Raw genomic sequence first — 25,672 nt, 5'->3', positions numbered from 1 at the left:
TTTTTTTTTTTTTAAATTAGCTTTGTGGAGGTAAAAATTGACATTAAGAAAAACAAACCCTTATTTCACAGAACATGCATCGTAAAGTCCAGCATCAGCATTTACAAAAGTGTTAATTCCAGTTAAAAAACTGTCAATTTGACAAGCAAGAAAAAAAAAGACAAGTTATCCTACTTGGTATTTAGATCTACTCCTCAGCTTTCCTGATGATTGATCCTACTGATGGAAGATCTTATTCCAGGTTTTCCTCATAAGGAATATCTGTTTTTCATTACTGCCTTGAAATTCTTCACTTTATTTGCCAGGATTCTTCTGGGAGCTTGCATTTTCAGCAATGAGAGGAAATGGGTTATGGAGAGCTTTTCTTTTGCAGTAGAAGGACTTAACTGAGCCTAAGGAAACAACTCGACATGGAAGTACTGGGTTCTGAGCATGCCCTAAGCCTGTGCAGAAAGGCTTTCTGCAATACAGTAGTAAGACAGTGTGTAGCCATATGAGGGTCTTCAAGGAGTCTGTCACAGCTGTGTAGGGAAACGTGTAATAATCAGGTCAGGTGTAGAGCTATACTTCACCATGTATACCTTTAAGGTCCAGCAAATAGCAGGGTAGGGATTTCTGGAACTGCAGGTTGTCCATTTTGTGTAATAGTCACTCATGACCCTCACTGCTCTAAGTCTGCTTTTTTGGAAGATTTATATTTAATCCTTACACAGCATCCTACTGCAGTGAGTTCCACAATTTAAATTAAAGCTTTATATGAAGAAGTGCTTTCTTTTAAACCTCTTCTGACAGTTTACTTGGATAAGATAGATCTGTGTTATGAAAAATAATGAATGTTTCCTATTCATCTTCTCTACAGCACTCTGTTATAGACTGTTTATATGGTCTCTTTTTATATACATATATACATATACGTACACACACATATATATATATGAGCGCTTTTAAAAAAAACTAGAGTAACTACTTTGTTTTTAATATTTTCTCTTCTCCTACTTACCACCCCCACCACAGAAGCAGACATCCAGGGTCAGTGAAGTATTTAAACTTTATAATATTAATAATAAGATAAAAGGGTAGTAGAATACAAAGTATTTAAAAGAGATGAAGAAAAAAAAATCCAAAGAGACAATGCTAGAAAGCTAAGCTAAAAAACCCTTAGCTTTTTGTATAATTAAGTAACAAAACTGGCAGATAAATGTGAACCTGCATTCAACTCAAAAAATACGAGACAATGAATTTTTTGCTTAACATTTAGTAAGGCTAAAAAAAGGTAATTGTGCTAGAACTTGCACTGAATTGTTCCCCCTTCATCCCCTAAGTGTCCTTGTATCATTGGTTAAGCCCTCACATGAAATAGTCTGTTGGGCCCTGGTAGACTTTTATAGCAACAAACAGCTTAATTTCCCTCCAATCACTGTACATTTAGTTTCTTTACCTGTATTACCCTTTATTTTTCTACAAACTGAAAAATCAATGTTTATACCCCTACCTGAAAACTGAATAAACTGAATATTGGTTAAACTGAAATCTGGTTAATCAAAGGCATGTTTTATTTCCCAAGGCTATACTCACTGCAGATCTGCAGGAGTGGAACTTCCAGCTTCAACTCCAGGGTTAATCGGAGACTACTTGTGTAAAATTAGGCAAGTTGTTATCTGTGCACCTAGGGACTACAATAATGAAGTCTACACGGAAAGCAGATTAGGATGACAATAGAACGCCATTCAGAAGGTAACTATCAGCTGATCTAACTTACAAACTGTAGAAATCTACAGAACACAAAGACGTATTATAAGTTTTGATAAATCAGTTCTGAAAAGGCAGATGCTATTAGGCAATATAACATAACACAAAAAGGGTCTGTTTAGGAAACATATGGTTGTAGATCTGCATGCTGAACATCTTCAGCCCTTTGCACAGAAAGATGTGTCAGCTCTTCTAAATGTTTATCCTGAAACCAATTCATGTTTGCAAAGCCTCTGGAGAACAACCTGTTGTTGAAGATGCTACTTCACTGGTAGTTCTAAATGTCTCCAAGGCCTCATTTGGGGGAGTTTTGACTCTCTGAGTGCGACAAAATAGTAAATGAAATTGAGATGAGTTAAAGCAATCTAAGAAATGAATATAAAAGAAAAAAGTCACATGTAAAATACAATCTTTAAAGTCAAAAGGACTATTAGACTTCTTTACTTTGTCTGTTATCCCAATCTGCATCTTATTTAAGCAGCTGAAAAAAATTCAGAATGCAATCTTGGCATCACTTGCAATAAAACTGAAAAACAATTGTAGCTAGAAGCAGTTGAAGTTGAAAATTGTCTTTTTTCATATTTCACACTCTTACCAAATGCATGTTTTATTAAAAAAAAAAAAATCTATCCAACAGGAAGAGATTGCTGATATGAAAAAAGTTTACAATGAAACAAAGGACATCTTCCCAGCAAGTAAGAGCACTGGTGTTTTGCTTTAAAGTAAACGAAGCTTTCTCTATTGGTGAAAGGCTTCTAAGCGTATCCTGTTTGGATCTTCTGGATGTCTCAATGCAATTCCATATCGCAGCAGCAGCTCAATATAAGGTGGCCAAAACGAGTCACTGATTGTTAAATAGGGTTCATGTGGTGTACTCATTAATTTGTTTATAAGAATCTGGAAGACCAAAAGCATGAGATTTAGAATGTGAACAGAACAGCTCGATTTGATCTCCTTTAATTAAATTTGTAGACAGGATTGTAATAAGCATGGTTTAGATGGCCTACTTAAGAAATACAAGACTACAGGAAAAATGCAAGATCTGTTCAAGGTAGAAGTAAACTGAACAACTTTCAATTAACTTTCCTATATATTTTCTGATGTAAAAATTAAAACTAGAATTCTCCTTTTATTCAGACTAAGTTCTTAACATCTATCAGAAGTTCTAAATGGATTTTAGATAGCTAACTGTGTAAATACCTAAATAATCTGAACCTGAAGGTGGTAAATCCTAACTTAATTAATGTTTAGTGTCTGTCAATATAGGGTTACAAGTATTAAAAAAGAGGGAAAGCTAAATTTTTGGAAATCACTTACCTCAAGCCCATAATGACTTACTGCCAACAAATAATCTTACTCTTTCAGGTTTTATCAGAGAAGAATGCCCATCTTATGATTTTAAGTATCTTCTCACCAATAAGATAATAACCCTCTGTCTTCTTAGATTGGAAAGAATTATTTTTTCTGCATTTTTGTCCTACTGTAGCTAGTGTTAAAAATAAACAATTTTACACCTATGAGAAGTTAAACATCATTGTCATAATTTACAAGGTCACTGCTTCTTCACATTACATTTTTTTGCTTGTCTCGTAAGTGGTAAGTGTATATCACTTCTTGTTTTGGCATGACGACCACCCTACACCAATTCACCTCCTCTTACTACCTCCTTACCTCTCCTTCCTTCCTCAAGTAAATACAGTTAATAGAATTAAAAGCAAGCATCAGTCTTGTTTTCCTGCTCTTAGAGTCCATATCTATGCCCTCATAATATTGCTCATGAGAAATACTGCAGACATCTACAGATGATTAAATCTTACCCATCTGTGATGCTCTCTCTACTCATCTTGGACACTAAATCTTTCTACTCGGAGTTTCTAAATGTTCTAGCTCTCCAAATTTTAGCAGGTACAAAATATTCTGCCTGCCTTCTTACTGCTAAAGAAAAAGACATCAAAATCCTCACTACCAAACTTACTGTTTTTCACCCATTTCTATGTTCAGAAAAACGCTGCACTTCTGCTACACTTCTGAACATTCCAAAGAATTGTTCCAATTTCTTTTATACTCATTTGCCCTAATTCTTAATATTTACTCCAATACATTATTTTAGATCACTTGTTGCTCATTCTTTTTTGACATCTGTATTCCAAAATAGCCTTTACAACTAGCACTTAAATACATTTCTATTCTATACATTGTTTCAAATCTTAAATTATTTCTCTAAATTCTCAGTCTGATAGGAATAATCTTCAAACTAATTAAAGGAAAAGAATTACTGCATTTGTAAAAAATACAGCTCATTACTGGAATAAAAGGTAGTGTAATAAAAATTCTGAGGTTTGCATGAAAAAGGAATTTATTGCTTATTGTAGTATCTTACATGAATTTAATGAAGAAGGTATCAATATTCCTAAATAATATAAATGTATATACCCAGCTGATCAAAGTGTATTTATTAAAATGTACACCTTTCTTATTTAAAAAGCAAACACATGGGCATTAAGGAGACATGGTTAGGAACACATCCACTGGTTGTAATTTGGGATATGAATTATATTTAAACAACAGCAAATCCTAAATCTGTAATTGTAATACAAAGATGAGATTGCATTTGTCTCTTTAAGAAACTATTATCTGTATCTAAGAAAACAGTTTTGAAATTTAACAGACACTTGAAACTAGAACCAGGATGCTCAACAACAACAACAACAACAAAAAAACCAACCCCCCCCCAAAAAAAAACCAACATAAAACAAAGATAAGAGACATTCATAGTTTAGGCCAAGATAGTTAAAATTAAAAAAAAGTCTGAATTTCTGGAACTAGTTTGTTCTTCCAAATGGAAATCAGACATTATTTGAATATGTTTGTATTTTGGAGAAGATTAATGTTTTCAGAAAAATATGAAAGGCACTTCTAAAGTATTAAGAGAGCTTTAAATTTTCATTTCCATAGGGAACATGTCTATTTTAAAATCTGATTTGTTTTCCAGCTCTGCCTAATTTGGCATTAATAGGCATGCTGAGATACTTGAGGCATGTAAAATGAATTTGATGATGTAAGTACAGATTCACTGTCTGGACTTTAAACTAAAGCACAACAATGTCATAGTGACCGGATCTTAGCATCTTAACACCAGAATGTTGTTATTCATCAAGTTTCCCCTCAGAAAAAAAAAGAAAGTGTTTTTCAAGGATGTCTTACACATAGATCCTTATAGCTATCTGAAGGATGGGGATGGAGGAGGAAGGGGAAATTTTATTTAATTTCAAATACGGTATTTAGGAAAAGAAGGAAACCAATGCTACTCAGAAGATTTTTTTTTTTATGACTCCCTCAGAATTATGCTATGCAATTCAAAGTCGTAATTTGTAATGCAGTTAAAAATACCCATTAATCCATCTTGGCATTGTTATAAAAGCCTTTAGAAATACATTAGCATATTTGTTTATTTCCCCCATATGAAACAAAATAATCCTGTTAATTGAAGAGACTTCACATTAATTGAGCCTCTTATAGCCATTATTATATTATATTTCAGAAATACTTGTTCTGAAACAGTACAAAACATAGCCTGAAATGGAACATATTTGTTGTTGTTCTTTTTTTTTCTTCTTCTTTTTTAAACCACAGCATTTATCTCTCCTAATATGAGCTACTAAGGCTCATAAAATTTTTTTTGTTAATAACCAATATAAAATTCAGAGTTTAAGGACTATTTATGAAATAAGAGCTAATCACTTTCCAACTCAATTTGAAGGTTAGTTAGCTAAACTATTGCCAAGGTTCTTGTAAAAAAATGGATTTTTGTTTGATAGAAATTAATATAAAAATATGATGTAACATTCCTAAACACTCTACTTTTCATTTAACTATGTTAACTGCATATCATATACTTTTATCTTATTAATATATTGTGATCAGATCCGAGTATTACAAGATCCCCCAAATCTCTATATAACAAAACCATCTTACCTCTAAAATTTCATGCAGTGTTACAAGTTCTACAGCTGGCTCTTCAGAAGAGTTCTGCAAAGATAACCCCCCACACAGCCAAGTTAGAAAAGCAAAAATAAATAGTTAGGAAGAATCTTAATTGACAAAGAAAAACAATCGCACAACTGCAGAGTACACAACTAATGAATTTTACTGATACGTTTAGTCATGGTACAAATACAAGCTATAATTTATATCATTCATCCATCAGTTCAATATCACAAACTTTAAATGCAACAATACTTTTGTTAAGATTAATATTCTTAATTGATTTTAGTACCTCTACATGGGTCTACATTTAAATAAAAACAAGTATATCATATTTATAAACACAGTACAGTAGAAAACATTCTGTGAATATTATTTGTTAGGAAAATAATAATGTTTTTCCTCAAACTTTAGCGAAATTTTTGCAATGAGCTGCAAATCTCGTGTAGCTTAAGACTTCAGTTCATACTGCCTTAATATTTTCTCATGAGTCACAGATGAGTATTTGCTGTTACTGTTGACTGTAATTAAAAACGTGGCCAAGTTTAAGAAATAGAATCAGAGAATTTTAAAAAAAATTTCCTTGATAAAATATCATTTACAGTGATCCATTAGACAATTACTTGTTTCCATTTATGGCAAGCAAATCAAGTTATTCCCCTTTAAACTGATATGAATTCCTTAGGCAACAATGCCAGCAAAACTGTGCTGTTGCCCGGTAAACTTGATTTTTTCATTTTTCAGTTTTATCGGTTTCCTGCATCCACTTCACACTCAACAAAATAAAGGAGATGATGCAGCACTGGTGGCTGCTTACTCAGTACTGCTGTTGAATGTTTTGACCCAAGTCCTAAGACATTAACAGATGGGCAGCACCTGACACAAGCCCCGATTCTGGAACAGACAAGGAAGCAAGACGATAAATAAGAATTCATGAAAGGCAAAGTCTGGCTCCTCCTTTCCATCACAGAGCTTCTGCACACTCTCAACTTCAGACAGCTCCAAGGGGTTTTCCACTGTTTTCTCCAAGGAGATTTCCTTGCACAAATCACAAGTGAGTCCCAGCTCAATAATGTGCATCTTTGTGCCTCTACCTTGGTAGCAGGCAGAGGAACCAGAGGCTACACGAAGAAGCTGCAGAAGCTTCCATGGAGCAGTTATGAAGATACTTTGTAACCTTGGCTATTGTATTTCCCAGGCCAAAAATATTACTTCATAACTTAAGTATTGGGTTCAATATTTGTGCCTCAAAGGTAAAATTAGATTGTAACCGTCAGTAGTTATTAAAGCTAACATACAAAGACTAAAATCCCAAGAATATTAGTGTAGAGAGGTTGCACTCTCACAGACCTGGCAAAATTGTCTTATTATGTTTATAGTATACAGTGTTTTATATAATTACATTATTTACATATTTTAAGTGCCACAAATTTAATAGATATCTCCAATTTAACTAACATGTATAAAGTCACTTTCAAGTAGGATGGTCAGCATTAATTTGTGACTGATACCTGAAAGGCACCTTTTTTCTCCTTCCACAAGACAGTTTGATTTATGTATAGAATATTCCTTACCATCTGACTTTCCACATTTCTTATCTCAAAAAACGTGTCTTTTTTGTCTAAGATTGAAAACACGATACAACTTTTATCTCAGTCACTGCCTATACCAAAGATGTGGGGTCATGGCAACTGAAGCTAATCTGGGCTGCTGTGATTCAGCCTTCCCTCCAACTCCCAATCCTGGACTCTCACGCCAGCTGGAAGGAGGGTGGAACCAGAAGAGCCAGGCTTGGCGGCATTTGCACTGGTGTGGAACTGGGGCGTCCGCCCTGGAAGCACATTCCCATTCACACAGAACTATTCAGAGCACAAGAAGCCTCCCTGAAGGTGAAACAAGATTACTAACATACACAGTTATGCTGAATCAAGAACCGCCCGAGCTGATAATGGGTGTGAATAACGGGTTCTTCTGAATCAATGTAGYGGCGAATCTCATTGCTAATGGAGACAATTTGTATTACTGACACATTAAGGTAAAGAAAAGGTGGCTGAAAAAGGCTGCCCCTCCTGCCTTCCCAGTGATTAACTAATCGCTTTAAATGCAGTTCATAGGGGACCTGTTGCTAGGCAGGTGAGATCAAATTGAGTCAAAAGATATAGAAGCTATGAATTCACAAGGTTTGGGGGAGGGGGGGAAATCAGAGAAATAAAACTACATTTTAGAGTTCAGGAAATGCATAAATAAAACTAAGAAAAGGTAAAACCTTGCATGGAAATTTATCAAATTGATTTATTTAAAAAGTAAAATTTATTTTAATTGTACCTCGTGAGCCACTGTGAGCAGGGTAAGGGTTGATTAATCTCAAAGACCTGGGGCAATTATTTTTTCCTTAGATTTTAGTAAGGAAAATTACATGGAAAAAGACAAAGGCAGGGTAACTAATAAGAAAGAAGTTCTAACAGTCACTCATTACAACTGAGGCAGAGGGAAAAAAAAAATCACAGAGTTTGTTTTGCTCGGGGCTGGGGTGGGACAATTTAGATGCAGCCTATCTTGGAATTCTGAAGCACATACATGAATTCTCCATTTGTCCTGTTTAAAACTCTGCTGGATATGACCCTGAGCAACTTCATCTAGCTTTGAAGCTGGCCCTACTTTGATGACGGGGTTGGACCAGAAGACCTGCCGAGGTCGCTTCCAGCCTACATTTTTCTATGACATCACAGATATGGTAGTAAATGAATTGGTGTATCTTGCTTAAAATGCAGAAAATGCAACATGTTTACCAAAAATTGACAATCACAGGCTAGCCTCATAGTTTCCTGGAAGAAAAATGACCTAAACAGATTTTTCTAGATCAACGTAAAAACTGGGCTAAAAACCAGGAAACACATGATTGAAAGATGACTATTAATGAAGCCCCTGAAGTTTTAATTTCTTAAATTTAATAACGGCACAAATTGTAGGGGTGATCATACTTAGCAACAGCAGGAAACTGGGAGGCACTGACATTCAAAAGAACTGAAATACAGGAATATGGGAATGACCTCAAAAATGGACGTCATATTTCTAAGACTGCATTTGATGTTTCTATGTGCAAGATCTTGCAATTTCCTCTTAAAACAAGTATTTTTATTTTAAGTTCAGGGTTTATCAGTTGAAACAACATGAAGAAAAAGACAAGAGTGCAATGAACTGGTTATGAAACTATGAGGTACTAATGTTTTGTTTATAATACTGATTTCTTCCAGTTTCCAAAAAAGATGAATTCAAATAGAAGCAAATACAGCAAAGGAGCATTAGGGTAATGCAGGGAATTGCAAAGCTATCTTACAAGAAGAGAACAGGAAAGCTTTGCTGGTTCAGTTAGCAAAACAAAGAATGAGAGGGGATATGACTGCTGTCTACAATTGTATCAGGAGGAGTAAACACAAGAAAGAAAGAACTGTTCTAAGGACAATACTGGCATAAGAATAAATGGATCTGTGTTAGATGTGAATAAATTTAGACTGGAAATTAGGAGACAGTTTCTAACCAGAGTACTGAGGCCCTAGAACTCCAATAGGAAGAGCAGTAACAAAAAATAATTAGTTTTTAAATGGAGCTCAATCAGAGTATTAAAGAAATTATATGATGTGGTTGTCTGCAATTACAGGGAACTGGATTCAAGACATGCTTTTAGTCCTGTGCTCTTAAGTGTGTCTGAAAGCCAAATCAAATCCCACCTTTTCTGCAGCTTTTTTGTAACTCTTCTTTTAAATAGTAATGGTGAAAGGTTTATTTTTACTGCAGACTTTGAATTTATTATGCAAAATACTCCCTGGCTGCCTATTTTCCCTAAAGTTTTAAGATAATTTCTGGCCCAGTTTGCCTGAACAGGAAACTGATGGTTAACATTCTAAACTACACTCTGATTATAAACACTTGTCCTTATTATTGTTCCAAAAACATTGTTAGACAATTAAAATTTGCTTTGCCAAGGAAAATATGAATCCACTTGACTAGTCCAGTAAAAAAAATGTGGAACAATTTGGAGTAAACTGCTCACCATTTCTAAATTTGGCACAACTTGCAGTCCAGTAAGAAATATAATACATTGCTATGCATCTTATTGGGTAAGGATATGTGCATTAAAAGGGAAAATATCCAGCTGGGAACAGCCTTAAATAATATAAACAAACTTGAAAAATATCAATTAAACATAAAGGATCAACTATAAGAACTACTTTTATTTCAAAATATAACTGAAGTTTCTATGCCAGTGGCTTTAAAAAAGTATTACATCTAATTAAATAAAGTGAACATTCCAATTTTTATATATGTATATATACACACACACTCTCTCTTCTCTCTCTCTCTAAATATATATATATATTTTTAAGAAAAATCTTACCTTTTTCTTCTTTTTAGCACTTCCATCTTCTTCTGGAAGGGGAAAATGCTCTTCTAGGAACTCACCCAAAGCATTCAAGAGTTCTTCCTTATATGTCCTTAGTTTCAGCATTTTATTTTTCAGTTCTTGAAATGCTCTAGTAATAGTGAAAACATACCAATAGAACATCAAGTCCAATAAAATAATTTTAAAAATTCACAGTTAAAAAAATTCCATGTTTTCTATTGTTTTAAGATCAACATCTTGAATCACAGACTATAAGCAGATTGTAGCAATATTTTCTATATGTTTCGAATATATATTATTGAGTTATTTGATTTATTTTACCAAACGAGTAGTACGTTTTTAAGGTTTTGACTACTCATTTTCTCCTGTTAATATTTAAATTCTTCTATAGGAAAAACTCAACCCAATAGAAATACCTTTTTTCAGAAAACTGTACAACTTGATTTTTCATCTCTTCTTCAATTCCATTAAGAACATCTACTATCTGCTGCTGTTCCTCATGCCACTGTTGTTCTCTTCGAAACAGGAAAAGTAGGAAACAGAACAGATAGTTTTCCTGGACAAGCAAAACAATACTTTGCAAAAAAAGTTTAAAGCATTTATAAATCCTAATTATTGTATTACCTTTTCAGATCTTCCCTCAGTTTTTTGTTCTTTGACTGCACTGTTGACAGCACCATTTCAAGACCATTCTTTACTTTCTGCAACTATAAAAAAGTGAAAAACGAACCTACAGTTTACAGATAGGTAAGTCTCTAGTGTTTGTTCTGTGTAAGGTTATATCTGCATCTGATATATGAAGCCAGAGAGCCAAAATTATCTGTAATTTCCTAAGAAAATATTGCTATAGAGTAACACTGATTTAAAATTTAAATGTTACTGTCCCCAGTTGCTCATTAATGTCTTACTGAGGCTCCTTAAAACAACCTAGCTCATTTTAGCTGAAGCAGATTACGGAGCATTCACATGAACTGCTCATCTGATTTGATACACCACTGAGGAGGAAAAAACTTCAGCCCAAACAACAAAAAAAAGGCACTCCAAAACAAAGATGCTGCAAGGAAAGATTGATTGCATTCGTGAATTAAATTGACTGCATTTGTGAATTAAGTGACTGTCACTAGTATGAACATACTTGGAGAGTCCATAGGGAAAGTTCACCTCATTGGGCTGGGTCTTTCATCGTAGCAGGTTATGTCTCTTTTACGAGTTAGGGATACTCCTATGATTTGGAGTCTTTTGGAATATTTTGTCTCCTTTTATGCAAGTTAGAAGAACTGCTTTATATTTTGCTCAAACAAATAAAAATTCTGAAAATATTTTACAGAAACAAATGTATTGTATATGTGCAATATCTGAAAAAAATTGGAACCCTCAACAAATTAAGTCACAAAATGGGATAGCAGACAAAACATGCCATGGCAATGCACTTGGATGAAAGTACATAACCAGTCACCTTGTTAACAATGGCTTTTAATAACAGTTGGGTTCCCTGATATGAATGACACTAGAGGGAGGAAAGCTGCTAGGAAGAAAACCAAAAAGATAAGTGAAGCAAGACTATTTTTAAATAGCTCATAATCTTAATGTATCTTCATTTATTGGCCTATGTATGACTACTTCAATACCATAGTCACAAGAATATACTCAGCTACTGTTACATATCAATGTTCAACCAATATAACGTAATGCTACTGCTAATACATTCTTGATTTGCCCTTCCTCCACGTCTGGAAGAGCTTAACAAAATATTTGCAGACTATTCCCGCAGAAATCTAGGATCTAAGAATTCTGACTCTTCTGTGCAACACATAATATTACATTATTTTATATCAAGTATGAAATGCAATATAAAAAAACTTCTGCTTAAAAAAAATCATTCATTACAACTAGGAAACTTTAGTAATTACAACATAATTCGGGGGAAGAAAAACATTAATAAAACTACAATGCTTAGAGAAGCATTCACAATATCTTAGCAGGAGCCCATCACAGGAGAAGTAATTGGAAAATATAGGAATTGTATATACTTTTTTCACTTTTTCAAAAAAAAAAAAAAATTGTTACTATCTGTTAGCAAAAAAAGAGACTTACCTCTTCCTTTCCTAATGCTACCAGTACATCTGGATTGGTAGAAATTACTGGAAAATAAAATTATTTGGTTTTTTTTGCATTGTATAACAGACTTGTTTATACTGAAAAACAGTATGGTTAGAGACAAACTCATGTAGCTCCTAAAAAAACTAGCTTGGATATCAGAAGCAGTTCAACCATATTTCATGGTGTCCTGCTGGGCTACTCTACTGTCACTTTCCAGTAAAATAAACTAGACTGAGAGTGCTGTGTTAAGGCTTCTGGGTTATTTTTTATACTTCAGCTAGCTCAAGTATGTAGCACTAAAATATAAACTGCAGTCATACTTTATATTTAACAAGATATGCAAGCCCAATTTTTTCAATGGAAGGGATTCTATCAACATTATCACTGGGGGAAGTCAAACCAGTCTTCAAATTCCCCATAAAAACAGGCTCATTAAATGATTAAAGGACACTGAGAAGGATAAGTATTATTTTAATATTACTTTTCTCTGTGACCTGAGGTAAACCAATTTTTCATTGCATATCCATACCATTTCATAATGTTATTAAAACTTATTTGATCAGAAAATTTAGCCACATTTTCTACAGTCCAGACACCAACATTTTGCAAATATTTTCCAATCTAAGTTATATAGATGGCAGGATATGTCACAGAATTTCACAAAATTAGACTAGTTAAGGTCGAAAAGGACCTCTGGAGATCACCTAGTCCAACCCCCCCTGCTCAAAGCAGGGTGACCTAGAGTAGGTTGCTCCAGACCATGTTCAATGGGATTTTGACTGTCTCCCAGGATGAAAACTTCATGACCTCTCTGGGCAACCTGCTTGTTTGTTTGTGTTTGGCCACCCTCACAATAAAAAAGTTTTCTCAAGTTTAAATGGAATTTTCTGTATTTCAGTTTGTGCCCATTGCTTCTTCTCCTGTCACTGGGTACCACTGAGAAGAGTCTGGCTCTATCTTCCTTACACCTTCCCATCAGGTATTTATACATTTTGATAAAACCCCCCTCTGAGCCCTCCAGGCTAAATAATCCTCACTTGCTCAGCCTCTGCTCATTTGACAGATTCTGCACTCCCTTAATCATCTTCACAGCCTTCACCGGACTCGCTCCAGCATGCCCATGGCCCTCCTGTACTAGGGAGCCGAGAACTGGACACAGCACTCCAGATGTGTCTCACCAGTGCTGAGTAGAGTGGAGGGATTGCCTCCCTCGACCTGCTGGTGATGTTCTTTCTAATACAGCCCAAGATGCTGTTGACCTTCTTACTTGAGACTTCATTTATAACAAAAATACATTACATTTTACAAAGAGGTAAATGTTGTCCCAAGAAGAGAGTTGGTTTGGGGTGTGTGTGTGGATTTTTTTTTGCTAAAAGATAGAGATCAAGTGAGCATCTTAGGTTTCAGTACTCCAACGCTTCTCTGCTGCTTGAAAAGGATTGTAAAACCCACCAGATTCAAAGAATTGACAAAGTACGCCACCATCCTTACTATTCACAAGAAGAGCTATATGTAAGAAGATGAGAGGCCCAGTTAGGCCAATATACTATCTCCAACCCTGGAAAACAGCAATACTTCAGGGAAAATACTGTATTGTTTGAGCATGTGGTGATATTTCTGCAGAATGCTTCTACAGAACCTAGCTCATGGACTTTCTGACTAAAAAGTGAATTGCTGTACTTACTAGCCTTTAATGGACTCCAATCACTTCTCAACCAATTTTGAAACCCATGCCAACTTTCAGCATCTGCATAAATGCATGACTTCGGCAAAAGTGAAGCATTTGAATCTTTCTATTAAGAGAATGAAAGCTACTCTAACAGATTTAAATTTTAACATCATGGGAATATTTTTATCCAAGTTTGGGCTTCAAATATCTAATCTTAACAAAAGCGATTACTGATGAAAACTTTAACAAAAAGGAAGATCCTTAACCTTCACAGAAAGTATTAAATGTTTCCTAAGAACAATAAAAGTACCATTTTTGATGAAGTAATTTTGTAGTAGTTTTAAATCTCCACAGACTTTGAGATAAGTAAATTAGTAGTTTTAACAACAATAAGTGTTTGTTCAGAGATGAAAATTGGTGAAACGTGAGCTCAAAATGCATTGTTAGATGTCAGAGTAAAACCTCTTTTAGTTAGAAAATTACTATCTCTAAATCTTAACACAAAATTTGAGTAAAGTGTTCCTAAATCAACTTGTGTTTAAGCACTACAGGAGGTAGTGGTCAGTGCTATTATTAGAGCAAGATTTCTTTAATGACATTAATATCCTATATATGCAGGATCAAATTCATTAATAGGCTTTTATTCAAATTAAATAGAGCTATTATTAATATGTCATTATGTATATTATAATGTAATTATAATGAGTAGATTAAATATTTGCATTAAATATTCACTGGCATATTTGAAGAATCACATAAAACTTTTTTTTCCTGTGATGATCAATAACCATCACTATCTTAAGTTACGAATTTTCACTATTATTTTCTAACACTTGAGTTTTAAATAGCTTACTCTAAGCATATGATTCCTATTCAGTAAGATTGAATGCTGTTAGAGTATTTGACTAGGAGGCACATCTTCCCAGGAAAGAATCATTAACCCTGTTATGTTCATTTGGTTCCCGGCTCTGAGAGTTACAGGTGTCGAGGAAGCCTCTTCAATGGCTAGAATCTCAGGATCAGAGTTGATCCCTTCACCAAGACTTTTCAGTGAAGAGCCAGTGCAGATCATAAGATGCTGAAGCAGTACATTTATGACAGCCACTACTGCAAAGTACATGGGCTGCTGTATCTACTATCAGTTAAAGTTTTTTCAGTTATGATTCATTACATTTGCAAATGCAAGTTGCAAAAATCAAATGAATGTCATGAAAAATAGCCTACTGATACCTAGTACAATTACTAGGCAAAATAATACCAGATGCTAAGAATATAAGAGCAACTACTATGCATGTCTCTACACAGAAACTCCTACTTGTTAAAATAAGAGGAATTTGGCAGAAAATTGATATTTTGCGAAGGAAAATAGAAGTTAAACAGAGACCACAACTGTTTTATAAAGTTAAAAAAAAAAAAGGTTGCTTCCACTTTTTTATTCTGCAAAGGTAAAAGTTAGATTCTATTTTTAAGAGCCAAATGCTTGTTAAAAAGTTTTATTTTAGCTGATCTGGCAGCTTTAGAGCTACATAAATAGTATCAGAAATTGAGAAAGAACAAGAAACTAAAGTAAAAGCTTTGAAAAAATAAATAAAATTTGCATTGTGGATTTAAGCCCATTTGCCAAGATTGTGCCCAATGAAGTTTAGAACTGCCAAGTTATAACCTCTGAAAATAAAGTTTAAAATGGAAATGCTGACAGACCCTCATTTACAAGAATTGTACTGGCCATTACTAAAAACAGAAACCAAAGTAGCAAGACAGCCTGACATTCATGCTCTAAGTAAATTGTATGAAACTAATATTTTTACTATTCCTATTTATGTTCATTCAGACAATGTTTTCAATTAAGTAACTCCTCCTTCAAAACAAACAATTGGTAGAAAAAAGCCAAGACGTAAAGCCAACACAAAAGATGTAAGCCCAGCAGACTCTCCATTTTCATACAACCACTATAATTTTATACAAATTCTTAAAGGCACCTCGCTTTCTTTCCCTCAGAAAAGTAGCGAAGAAGAGAACTTATAAAGGCAAAGCTTTGATGGCAAAATGATAAATTATTCATATCATAATATGCACAGATCATTTATCCAGTATAAATTTAAGATTTCTAATAATAAATCTTATTACCTGGGAACAAATTAGAATGCTTGAGCCAAGCAACTCAGCAAGCCAATAAAAATAGGTATGCCCCAAGAATATTTTTAAGCAAATAACTTAAACTTTAAAAAGATTACATATTTTAGTAACAAAACTCAACATCTGAAGTTATTTTACCCAGATAAAAATTATACGTGCTTTTGATTCATCTGCAGCTTCATAAGTCAGCAGCTTACTCAGAAACAGCAGTCAAACAGTATTTCCAAATTCAATTTCATACTTTTCGTCTACACACCTCTAAGAAGCATTTGAGGCTGACCATTCTTAGGCTAACAAAGCATGTGAACTGTGGATTTATTCCAACAAAGCAGCAATACCTATTTCTAAGAAAGAAGAAATATTTACATTTTTTTCAACTCCTATCATATGATATGCAGCACATACATAAACTTTGACAGAAGCTGGAGAAGCAACTTTAACACTCCTCTGAAAACGCATTCCAATTTGACCAGGTAACAAAATATTGGAAATCTCCATTTGCTGTCTGTGTCACAGTCCTATCATTTTGGAAATGCTAAAAAGGACAAGATTCTGGCACAAAAACATTCTAATGGGTCAATGTATGGATACGCAGAGAGTAGAGTTACGCCAATAAATTTTACCAGGTTGAAAGCTGCCAAAGGGCCCTTGACAGTAGACATAGAACTGAATGCTAGAAGAACACTAATGATGGTTCAATGTAAACTGTTTTATGAGTCTCCAAATGGAATACCTGAAAGACCACATTATTTTACCTGCACTTCAGTTCTGAATGGTTTTATTTTCACTGTGCCTGGCCACATCAGTCATGCAATGGAGCAAAGCCAGTTAGCACTGATGCTTTGTATAGAAGGAATCTTGAAGAACTGAGGAATTTATGTTTTGACTGATGGGGATTGACTGCTATAAAAAAATTATCATTTGTCTCAATGGTTTGTGCTTCTCAGAATGAAGAAGTGATCTGGATTCCTGTGTGGTTACAATATGCTGAAGTGTATTTTATGACTTTTTCTTGACCTGGAATCTCTGAACCCTGTTAAATCCAAGCTAGACATTTTATTACACTGTAGCGGGTTTACCATTAAAGGTTTGCTTGAAAGTTTCAGCTAGTACATCATAATACAATACATTTCTGCGAAGTACTAATTAAAAAAAGAAAAAAAAGCAAGGATAAAAATATGTTTGAGTGAACTACTGTTGAGTTTATTATTAGTACTTGCAAAAATTAAAAGTACTGGGTTCTTAAAAGACAAAATTCTTTTCCAAGGTAGTTCTATCCTAAAAAGGAAGTACAAAAAAAAAGATGGAGAAGAAACAATCACAGAAAGGACAAACCTGAAGAAAAGTAACAGCATAATGCACTTTTGTGATTTAGGACAAAATGTATTGGAGATCTGCTAACACTTATTTTCCCTTTAACTGATTGATAAATGGTAGGAATTATGCATTTATTTGTCCAGAATCCTAGGATTAAGTCATAGGATAATTCACTTTGAGGACTGAGGTGCTGAAAAAATATAGCATAACAACCAGAAAGGAAACATATCTGCTACTATGTCAGTATTTCATTTTGTTTTCAAGTACTTATTGCATAATAATATGAGCAACAAACATATATTCAATATATGTTCAGTCTAAGATACCTAGACGAAAGACACTTTGTAAATGTAAGCTATATTCATAAACTTTCAAGCTGTAAACATATTAAAAAACAAAACAAAAAAAACAAAACAGAAAACTTACTTTCAGGACTTCTTTTTTGCCATTGATTGTATTCTGCTGTTAAAGCTTTCACTCGCATCATTAACAAGGAAAGCTGTATAACAAGAAAAAAAGCATCTCTTGAAGTGTGCTGAGTTGCATTGGAGTTAAACGAGATAGAATGGGATAAAAATTCATTTATTAGCTTTATACAGCAAAAAACAAAAGAGCACCTATTCCAATAGACCACTTAATACTTCAAAGAATTCAAAAAGCCACTTACAGRTATCAGAAAACTTATTCCTTTTTTTAAAAAAGCGGGTAAATCATAAGCCTTCACAGTTGGATTTTTTTCCTTCATTCCCTCTACAATATCAGACAATTGCAACTGAAATGAGCCTCTAGCAGCAATGACAATACTTCACACACTCCTTCCTAGATGCATGGACAATATATATGCTGAAGATTAAATGGACTGCAGTTGATGTGTGTGATGACTAAACAAAAGCTTATCTTCCAAATAACCAGGAGCCGAAGATGATATCTATCAAAACTACATATGTGGACTCCACAAATATGCTTAGGAACTACTGCTCTAACTCACTGTAATCATGGAAAATACAGGAGCAATAAGACAAAACACCAGTCCAGGAAAGGTTATTAAAGAAAAAACCTAAACAACCTTTGATTAAAAAAAGTACTTATTTCAATATTTTAACAAATTCTGGAGAAAGAAGAACTCATTATTACTGTTCCACTTCCTGAAATTGGGGGCTCTACTTATAAAATATTTTTCAAATACACTATATAATACATACACGTATTACAAACTAGTAATCTGAGAAGAAACAAAGCACACTTAAATAAAAATGTACTGTTCTTATGGTCAAGCATTCCATAAAAGGTACTGCAGATTGTAGTTGACTTTTTGCCAGCTAAAAAATATTCAAGAGAAAAATGCACTAAGAATCATCATGCAAGATTTCAAAATAAAAAAAACCACCAAGAATTGACACCTAAAGTTTGGCTTTTCACTACTCAAAACAACTTTTAAAAGTGCATCTTTAAAACTTTTAAAGTTTTAGGTAGAGAGGGAAAAAAAAACACAAAAGAAATAATTACCAAATATTTTGTATTTTCTAGATCAGCTAGTGTCAACAGTTTTGTAATACTGGAGCACTACTTCTGAGAACATCCTCAGCCCATTCTTTAAACTTTATAATAAAAGGACGTACAAAATGTTTTGGATATTCTAATAACTGGACTTAAAACACACAAATAAATTAACACTGCCATTCAGCAACCTTAAATCAAGGACACTCTTTTCAACAGACAAGTACATACAGCAAAGAAGTATATCAGACATCTCTGTTATACCCTATATATATTCCCAGGAAAATATGCTGCTCATTATGTATACCATTAAATTGTAGACTAGATTGAGTCCCCAAACTTAAAGCATAAAACCACACAGAGCACACTGCATGATTATAATCTTGAAGTGATTAAGGGATAAACACTGGTGACAAGGTCTGCAGCAAGGAAAAACCTACAGCTTCCTTGCCAGCTTCAATGAAAATACATGTGACTGTTAGGACCGTAATATGATCCCATGAAAGTGCTGACAGTGGGTCTAACACAACCTTTGCCTCTCTTCCCTATTTTCTGTCATGAAGTACAATCTGCCCTTGCAACTCCATTTAATCATTGTCTTGCTACGACAGCTTTCAAGAAAAGCACAACTCCACAGTAGAATTTAAGAGTATTAATTACATGGGACAATGTGCTTTAGTAAAGCTGCAAAGAAACATTAAATCCTGAGTCTATGCCCAAATAAAATGATACAAAATTTATTTCTAATTCTAGGATTTTATCCAGAGTTCTAAAAAAAGAAAAAGATTGTATTTTATACATTTGAATTATACATCTTTATTGCTTATTTATTCAGAGTAAATAATGGTTTAGAAAAGTTTATTACTAGCAAGAGATTAATGTTAGTAATTAATGGGTAAATATCTGAACGTATTCAGCAGATACATCCCTGAAGAACAGTAATTTTGTTAATCATTCAGTCAAATACACTGAATCTACTCTCTCAGTACACTTACTGAAGTCACATAAGATAGAGATTTATAAAACCTAAGAATTTTATCTAACCAGCTAAATGTTTAATTGTTTATATTCTTCCAAATTCAGGGTGCATATATAAGTTTTATTTTACAGGTTCATATTTAGAATTTACACACAACTACAGAGTGAGCCAACATTCCCTTTTTGCATGTTCTCAAAAATTTGAGGGATCCAGGAGTTCAAGTTCACACACTCAGTGTTGCTCAATTCATTTCTAATTCAAGCACATAAGTTTCCTAATGATATCCACCAATGGGGAAAAACAGTATAGTCATTTCCAAGAAAGAAGTTTCAGAGTAAAATTAAAGGTATCTGTATACAGTTTCACAAATTACACATACACTGACTAGGAATTAGTCCAAATGGCTATTAGAAGAAGTTAGATGCCCCTGCATTTTGCTGCCAGTGTTAGTTATTTATCAGGTTGCATGGCTAGACTGCAAGTAACCCTTTTGCTATACATAAATGCAATTTTTCAGTATTTGCTGCACACTAACATACTTCAGAATAAATCAAAGTTAATATAAGTAAAGCTGACTGCTTTAGAGACTAAACAAAGATAATTTAGTTCGCTTCTTTTGAAAACACATCATTTCTTTACAGAAAAGATTTTGTGGAGAATAAAAAATATATATATATTGTCTTACCTTGGCATCTGATTCTGGCAGCGTTTCTGTTCCTAGAAGTGTTAGTTTGCTTTGACACTTGGTAGAAAACAAACAAAACAAAAAATAATGTTTACTTTCTCTTTTCTTTTGTAGGAGAGAAACGTGATGGTTAAAAATTCCGATAAAAAGTGTTTACAATGGAGGGGGAGGGAGGGAAGGAGGGAGGAAAGGGGGGAACTGATTTGGCTCCAAGCAGTCCCTCAGAGCCTGACCCAAAACAGCAAAGATATATTTTGAAATTATACTACRGTAAAAAGGTGGAACTTGTTGAAAAGTAGAAAAGCTACTAGCAAGAGAGGAAGTATGATTTGAGGAAAAAAAGTGCAACTTATGGGGGAAAGGTTTATAAGAAGACAGACACTGAACAGATGAAGAACATAAACTGGGAGGAGACGAGTCACGGACATGGAATAGGGAAGCTGGTATGAAGTTAACACAACTCAGTACTACTATTCTGGCTCTGCAAACAGAGCAATCACATTATAATACCTGTTTTTTGTTTTAACTCATTTAGCAGGGAAATATACTGTATGCTTCAGAAGTGGTCTGATTTTTAGAAGTGCACTACATCAGATCCCATTGACTGTAACAGGATGTATACCAAGTCTGAAATCCAGGCTACCACAGATATACAAGGCTTCAGCAGGAGACATCTGCTAAACTTTTTCTTTTTTTATGCCTGTTTATGCTGACAGCAGTTTTTCCTGCCTCACTACGGCACAGGATGCATTCTACTGAGTATATTACTAAGCAGTGATTTGGAAACCTTACTGTTCATGCTTGGAAATAAACACATGAAATAGGATTTCTCCAGTAAAAAGTGCTAATGCTGACACAGTAATTGGAACACTACATCATAAAGCACATAACCTGAGGAGGTAATTCAACAACTATTAGCTCTTTAAAATTGTCTGGTGAAACATAATGCTTGCATCTGTGATACAACAACCACAAAAATAATAAAAATCCTAACTGTTTTTATCAAATTCCAAAAATACTGCACATGATCATTTCCTTTATTGTTTTGGGACTGTTGGGAATGAGATACAAAGTTTCAAAGATTTTTGGTTAAATTGAAACTATTAAACATTTTAACTTCCCTTTTATCTGAAAATTTGAAAGGAATATTATATACTCTGAGATTAAAAAAAAACTGAAGGCAAACAACTTCTGTTGCTAACTTATTACAGTATTTCATAAATCTAGATGAAGGATTCCCTAACACTATATTAGGATTCCTATATATATTTTTATATATACATGTGTGTGCAGGTGCACGCAGGTGTGTGTGTGTATGTAATATAAAACATGGTTATATGATACATTATAATATACATACATATACACCTAAAATATAGGAATCCATATATATAAATTATATATGTCTATTCCTATGTTATATTCCCTGCCACAATATTAGGATATGCATGGTGCCAAATTCTTAATAACACAACTGTTCAGATACATGCAATAGCAAATATCAACATTTTAGCTGTTTTTGAAACAGACTTTTATTTTATATTTGAGGCCTTAATTCTGTTTTGCTTTAATCTACTTTAAGATTTGAAATATTTTTAATTCTGTTCAGTTTCTGATATTTTTAATGCCTTGTATCTACAACACAGAACTCAAGCAAGCAAGTATAGTGTATAAATACTCCATAAAATAGAATTGAAGCAATTAAGACTCTCAAAATGTAATTTAGAACATGATTTTTCATCAGATCCAGAGTAATCTCATGAATGCACACTATTCTCTCACAACTAATCTTTGCAGGGATTTTGCTTTATTTACAATATTTAAATAAAAACAACTTGTTCCAATGTGTTACTATAAGCACACTGGACCACGTGTCAAGAGATACAGATTTTATTCTTGAGGATATAACTGTTGGACTGTATGAGCGTATGCAAACAGCATCACCCTTCTGAGCCTCTCTTTCTCTTCCCATTCTCCTCCCCTGTCTCTCATTTGTTTAGGGCCATAAGTATCTGTGGACAGCAATTGACTTCCATTTTGTATGAGGCTAAAGAGAGGGAGATTCTCAGTCTTGGTCTGCTGGTACTACCACAACACAAACAACAATTGTTTATATTTTCCTAAGTTTTAGTATATGCTGCCTCTCTGCTTAAGATTTACCTAAATCATAACATCAGCACACTGTAAACAAAGACTGCCATTGCAAGGCCTTCTACACCCCTGCCAGCATTTCTACCTCTGGCCTTTAAAGGTCCGTCTGTCTGTCTGTCCATGTTGTTGTTGGGGTGTGGGGATTTGGGGAGATGGGGGCCAGGGGGAAGCGTGGTGAGGAAGCAAGGAAGGGAGGGGAGATGAAATACAGAACACTGAGAAAAGTTTACAACAAACCTAGTCTCCTACTCCTAATTGCCATACCTCTTCCATCTGCCTCCAAATGCTCTCACATTCATCCAAGAGTTCTTCTTTGGCATCTGCATGACCCACTGACTCATTGACAATTTCAGGAGGTACATGCTGGTAGTCTGACATCTGTTCTGGTAATTTTTCAGCCTATTATTAAACAAATAGAACCATTACCACAAAGATTTACAATACTTATAAACAGGATACTGAATCATACCTACTATTTTAAGTCAAATATGTAACAGGACAAACTCCTTGAATCCATGAAGTTTTTAGTTAATTCCCCTGTAATTCTAGACAGCACCCAATCGTCCAGTAAAATCAGCTAACCGTATTACTGAAGTCAATTTTGAAACAAGATAACAACTTTTTTTTTTTTTAATTGAATCACAATCTTAAATTTTCAAGACTGCTATGGATGATCTGCACTTGTGGGGGGTTTTTTTGTTCTTTTTTCTCATAACTTTACTAAAGAAACAATGAGGAAATAGTGCACATCTACAAAGCCACACTCTTATTCCATATACTTGCAAAGGTCTTCTGCATAGTTACTTTTGCTCTTTTTTCCAATAAATGTCAAAAAGACTTTGAATTCAACTGTCTTGGAGGTTAATAAGAGAGAGGGAAAAAAAAAAAAAGAACCTGAAATGCATGCTATTGAATGAAGACGGCACCAGGAAGGCCAGGAAAAAAATCATCACAGGTAAAATTAAAAAGTTTGAGGATCTGTTGGATCAAATAGAAACACATAAATTTAGAAACATGATCCTAGTTAAGTCTATAAAGAGAAATATAAATGACAACAGCAACTAAGAGGGAAACCAGAAGGGCCAAAGTGGCACTTAAAAGGAAAAATGTTAAAGGTAAAACAACCAATAGGAATTTCCTAAATATAAGAGATTCAGGAAGCCTTTAGAAACACTTAAACATATCTCTGAACCTACCAAATAGCTTGAGATTAAAAGGAGAGAGAAAAGAAGATAAAGATCTAATGAAGAAATAAGTGATGACTTTGCCATCTTGATGATGCAGAAATCCTAAGTCAACTGTTTGTTCTTCCTCATAACAAAAAAGAGGTGTCAGAGAAAGATATACTGAACAAATGAATAACTTAATTCCGAAGTTCAAGTATGCTGCAGCAGAGTAGCTAACAAAAAATAATAATGTCTCACTGAACACAGTAAGTGTTCTAGAGAATTGAAAGGTAGCAATACTTCTAATATGCTTTCCTGGCAAATTTGTTGCATCACTAATTAAAAACAGAACGCTAACAAAATCTGGATTGCCATGATCTGATAAGGTCTAACGAGAACAGTTTTTGCAAAGGAAAAATCATTATCTTAAGAGTCTTGGAATGACTCCRTAACAGGAAAGAGAACTAGCTCACATAATTTATTAAGACTTCTGAAATGCCTCCAGTGAAGTCCCCCACAGAAGGCTAATCAAGAAGCTAGGCGGTCTTGAGATAAGATGTAAACTTTTGTTTCAGACCAAAAACTGGCAAGGAGACAAACAAAAAAAAAGCCTGAATAGATAATTTTCATCCTGGCAAAAAGCTAGAGGGAGCACTGTGTCAGTCAGGTAGTATGGATTTAGCATTAAGGATCTGCAGTACAGCTGAGAGGGCCCAGAAGAGACTAACAAGCAAAACATAGTGACCCGCTTTGGAAACATTTGGGGGGGAGGGAGGGGGAACTCCTGTCCCCCTTCTTCCCCCCCACCCAGTAATAAAAACAAACCAAAACAAAAGCACTGTGTGAGATAAATATCTGAATACACAGTGAGAAAAATCAAAAAGTTTAAAGCAACCATTATAATTATTTTATTATTGCTGACTTTCAAAAGGTTAATGGTAATGATTTTAAACAAAGTTTCAAAATGTACATGGCATGAGAAAATACTATAGGCCTCTATGGAGCAAGACAAATCAACTTGTGGTCCTTAACAGTGTGCTATGTTAGTTACTTTATAAAGTATATACATCCAAGCATCATGTTTGTTTAGACGATTTTCCTTGGAGCTTCAGTTATGAGATCTTTCTATTTCTGTGTCATAATATCAATATATTCATACTCCTTATCTGAATGAAAGCTTTTTGTTTATCTGCTGTAGTTCAAAAATAAAGAACTTTTCCATCCCATAAAAATACTAAACAACAGGTAAACCTACTATTAGAAACAGCTACAATGCACACATGTCCCTGCATGTATATTCCTTCTTGCTCCCTTTCAGAGGTATATAATTGGGTAAAAATATGTCCCCTCCTCCCCCCATAATTTCTCCCCCATAACACTTTTTCCACGAGAGAAAAAGATGTTTTGCTTCATGCTTTCAAAGTTTCTGGGAAGCTCTCAACTCCCACACATGAATACGGAAAACCAATGTAGGGAAGCGCGTAAATGACAAATATTTAATCCGTCAGGGCCAGAAGACACCATGAAACTTGAGACCTCTAATCAAGGCAGGGGAATAGGCAAACTTTATGCAAATTATGCTCAATGCCAACAAACATAGAATAACCACGAACTGGAAGAAATTCAGAGAGGAGAAAGGAGAGTGGTGGTAGGCCTGAAAAAGCTGTTCGGGAAGAACAGAGTGAAAATGAGGACAGTCTGCCGCGGAAGGGAGCTGAATAGAGCAGGACGCCAGCAGCACCGCAGAGGCTGGGCACGGCGCTCCCGCTCTCCCCCGCAGCGGCCGGGAGCCCCGCGGCTCCGCGGGCGCCGCGGCTCCTCCGCGGGGCTCCCGGGC

General features: G+C 34.6%; 1 protein-coding gene across 1 annotated transcript; it reads right to left on the bottom strand.

Annotated features, from left to right (window-relative positions):
• CENPK (centromere protein K) lies at positions 1 to 23,648 on the bottom strand. Its single transcript, XM_026056434.1, has 10 exons — positions 23,564 to 23,648; positions 22,934 to 23,068; positions 20,519 to 20,575; positions 17,784 to 17,856; positions 12,230 to 12,276; positions 10,760 to 10,842; positions 10,552 to 10,650; positions 10,130 to 10,265; positions 5,725 to 5,778; positions 1 to 2,646 (listed from the first exon to the last, which is right to left on the bottom strand). The coding sequence occupies exons 2-10, from the start codon at positions 23,045 to 23,047 to the stop codon at positions 2,488 to 2,490; spliced, it is 822 nt and encodes a 273-aa protein (XP_025912219.1). The 5' UTR covers positions 23,048 to 23,068; positions 23,564 to 23,648; the 3' UTR covers positions 1 to 2,487.
• Positions 23,649 to 25,672: the final 2,024 nt, after the last annotated feature.

This window comes from Apteryx rowi, unplaced genomic scaffold (assembly GCF_003343035.1).
Source record: "Apteryx rowi isolate R43461 unplaced genomic scaffold, aptRow1 scaffold_131, whole genome shotgun sequence".
NCBI lineage: Eukaryota > Metazoa > Chordata > Aves > Apterygiformes > Apterygidae > Apteryx > Apteryx rowi.
The sequence above is the reverse complement of the archived record's forward strand: the minus strand, read 5'-3'. Positions and strand labels throughout refer to the sequence as shown.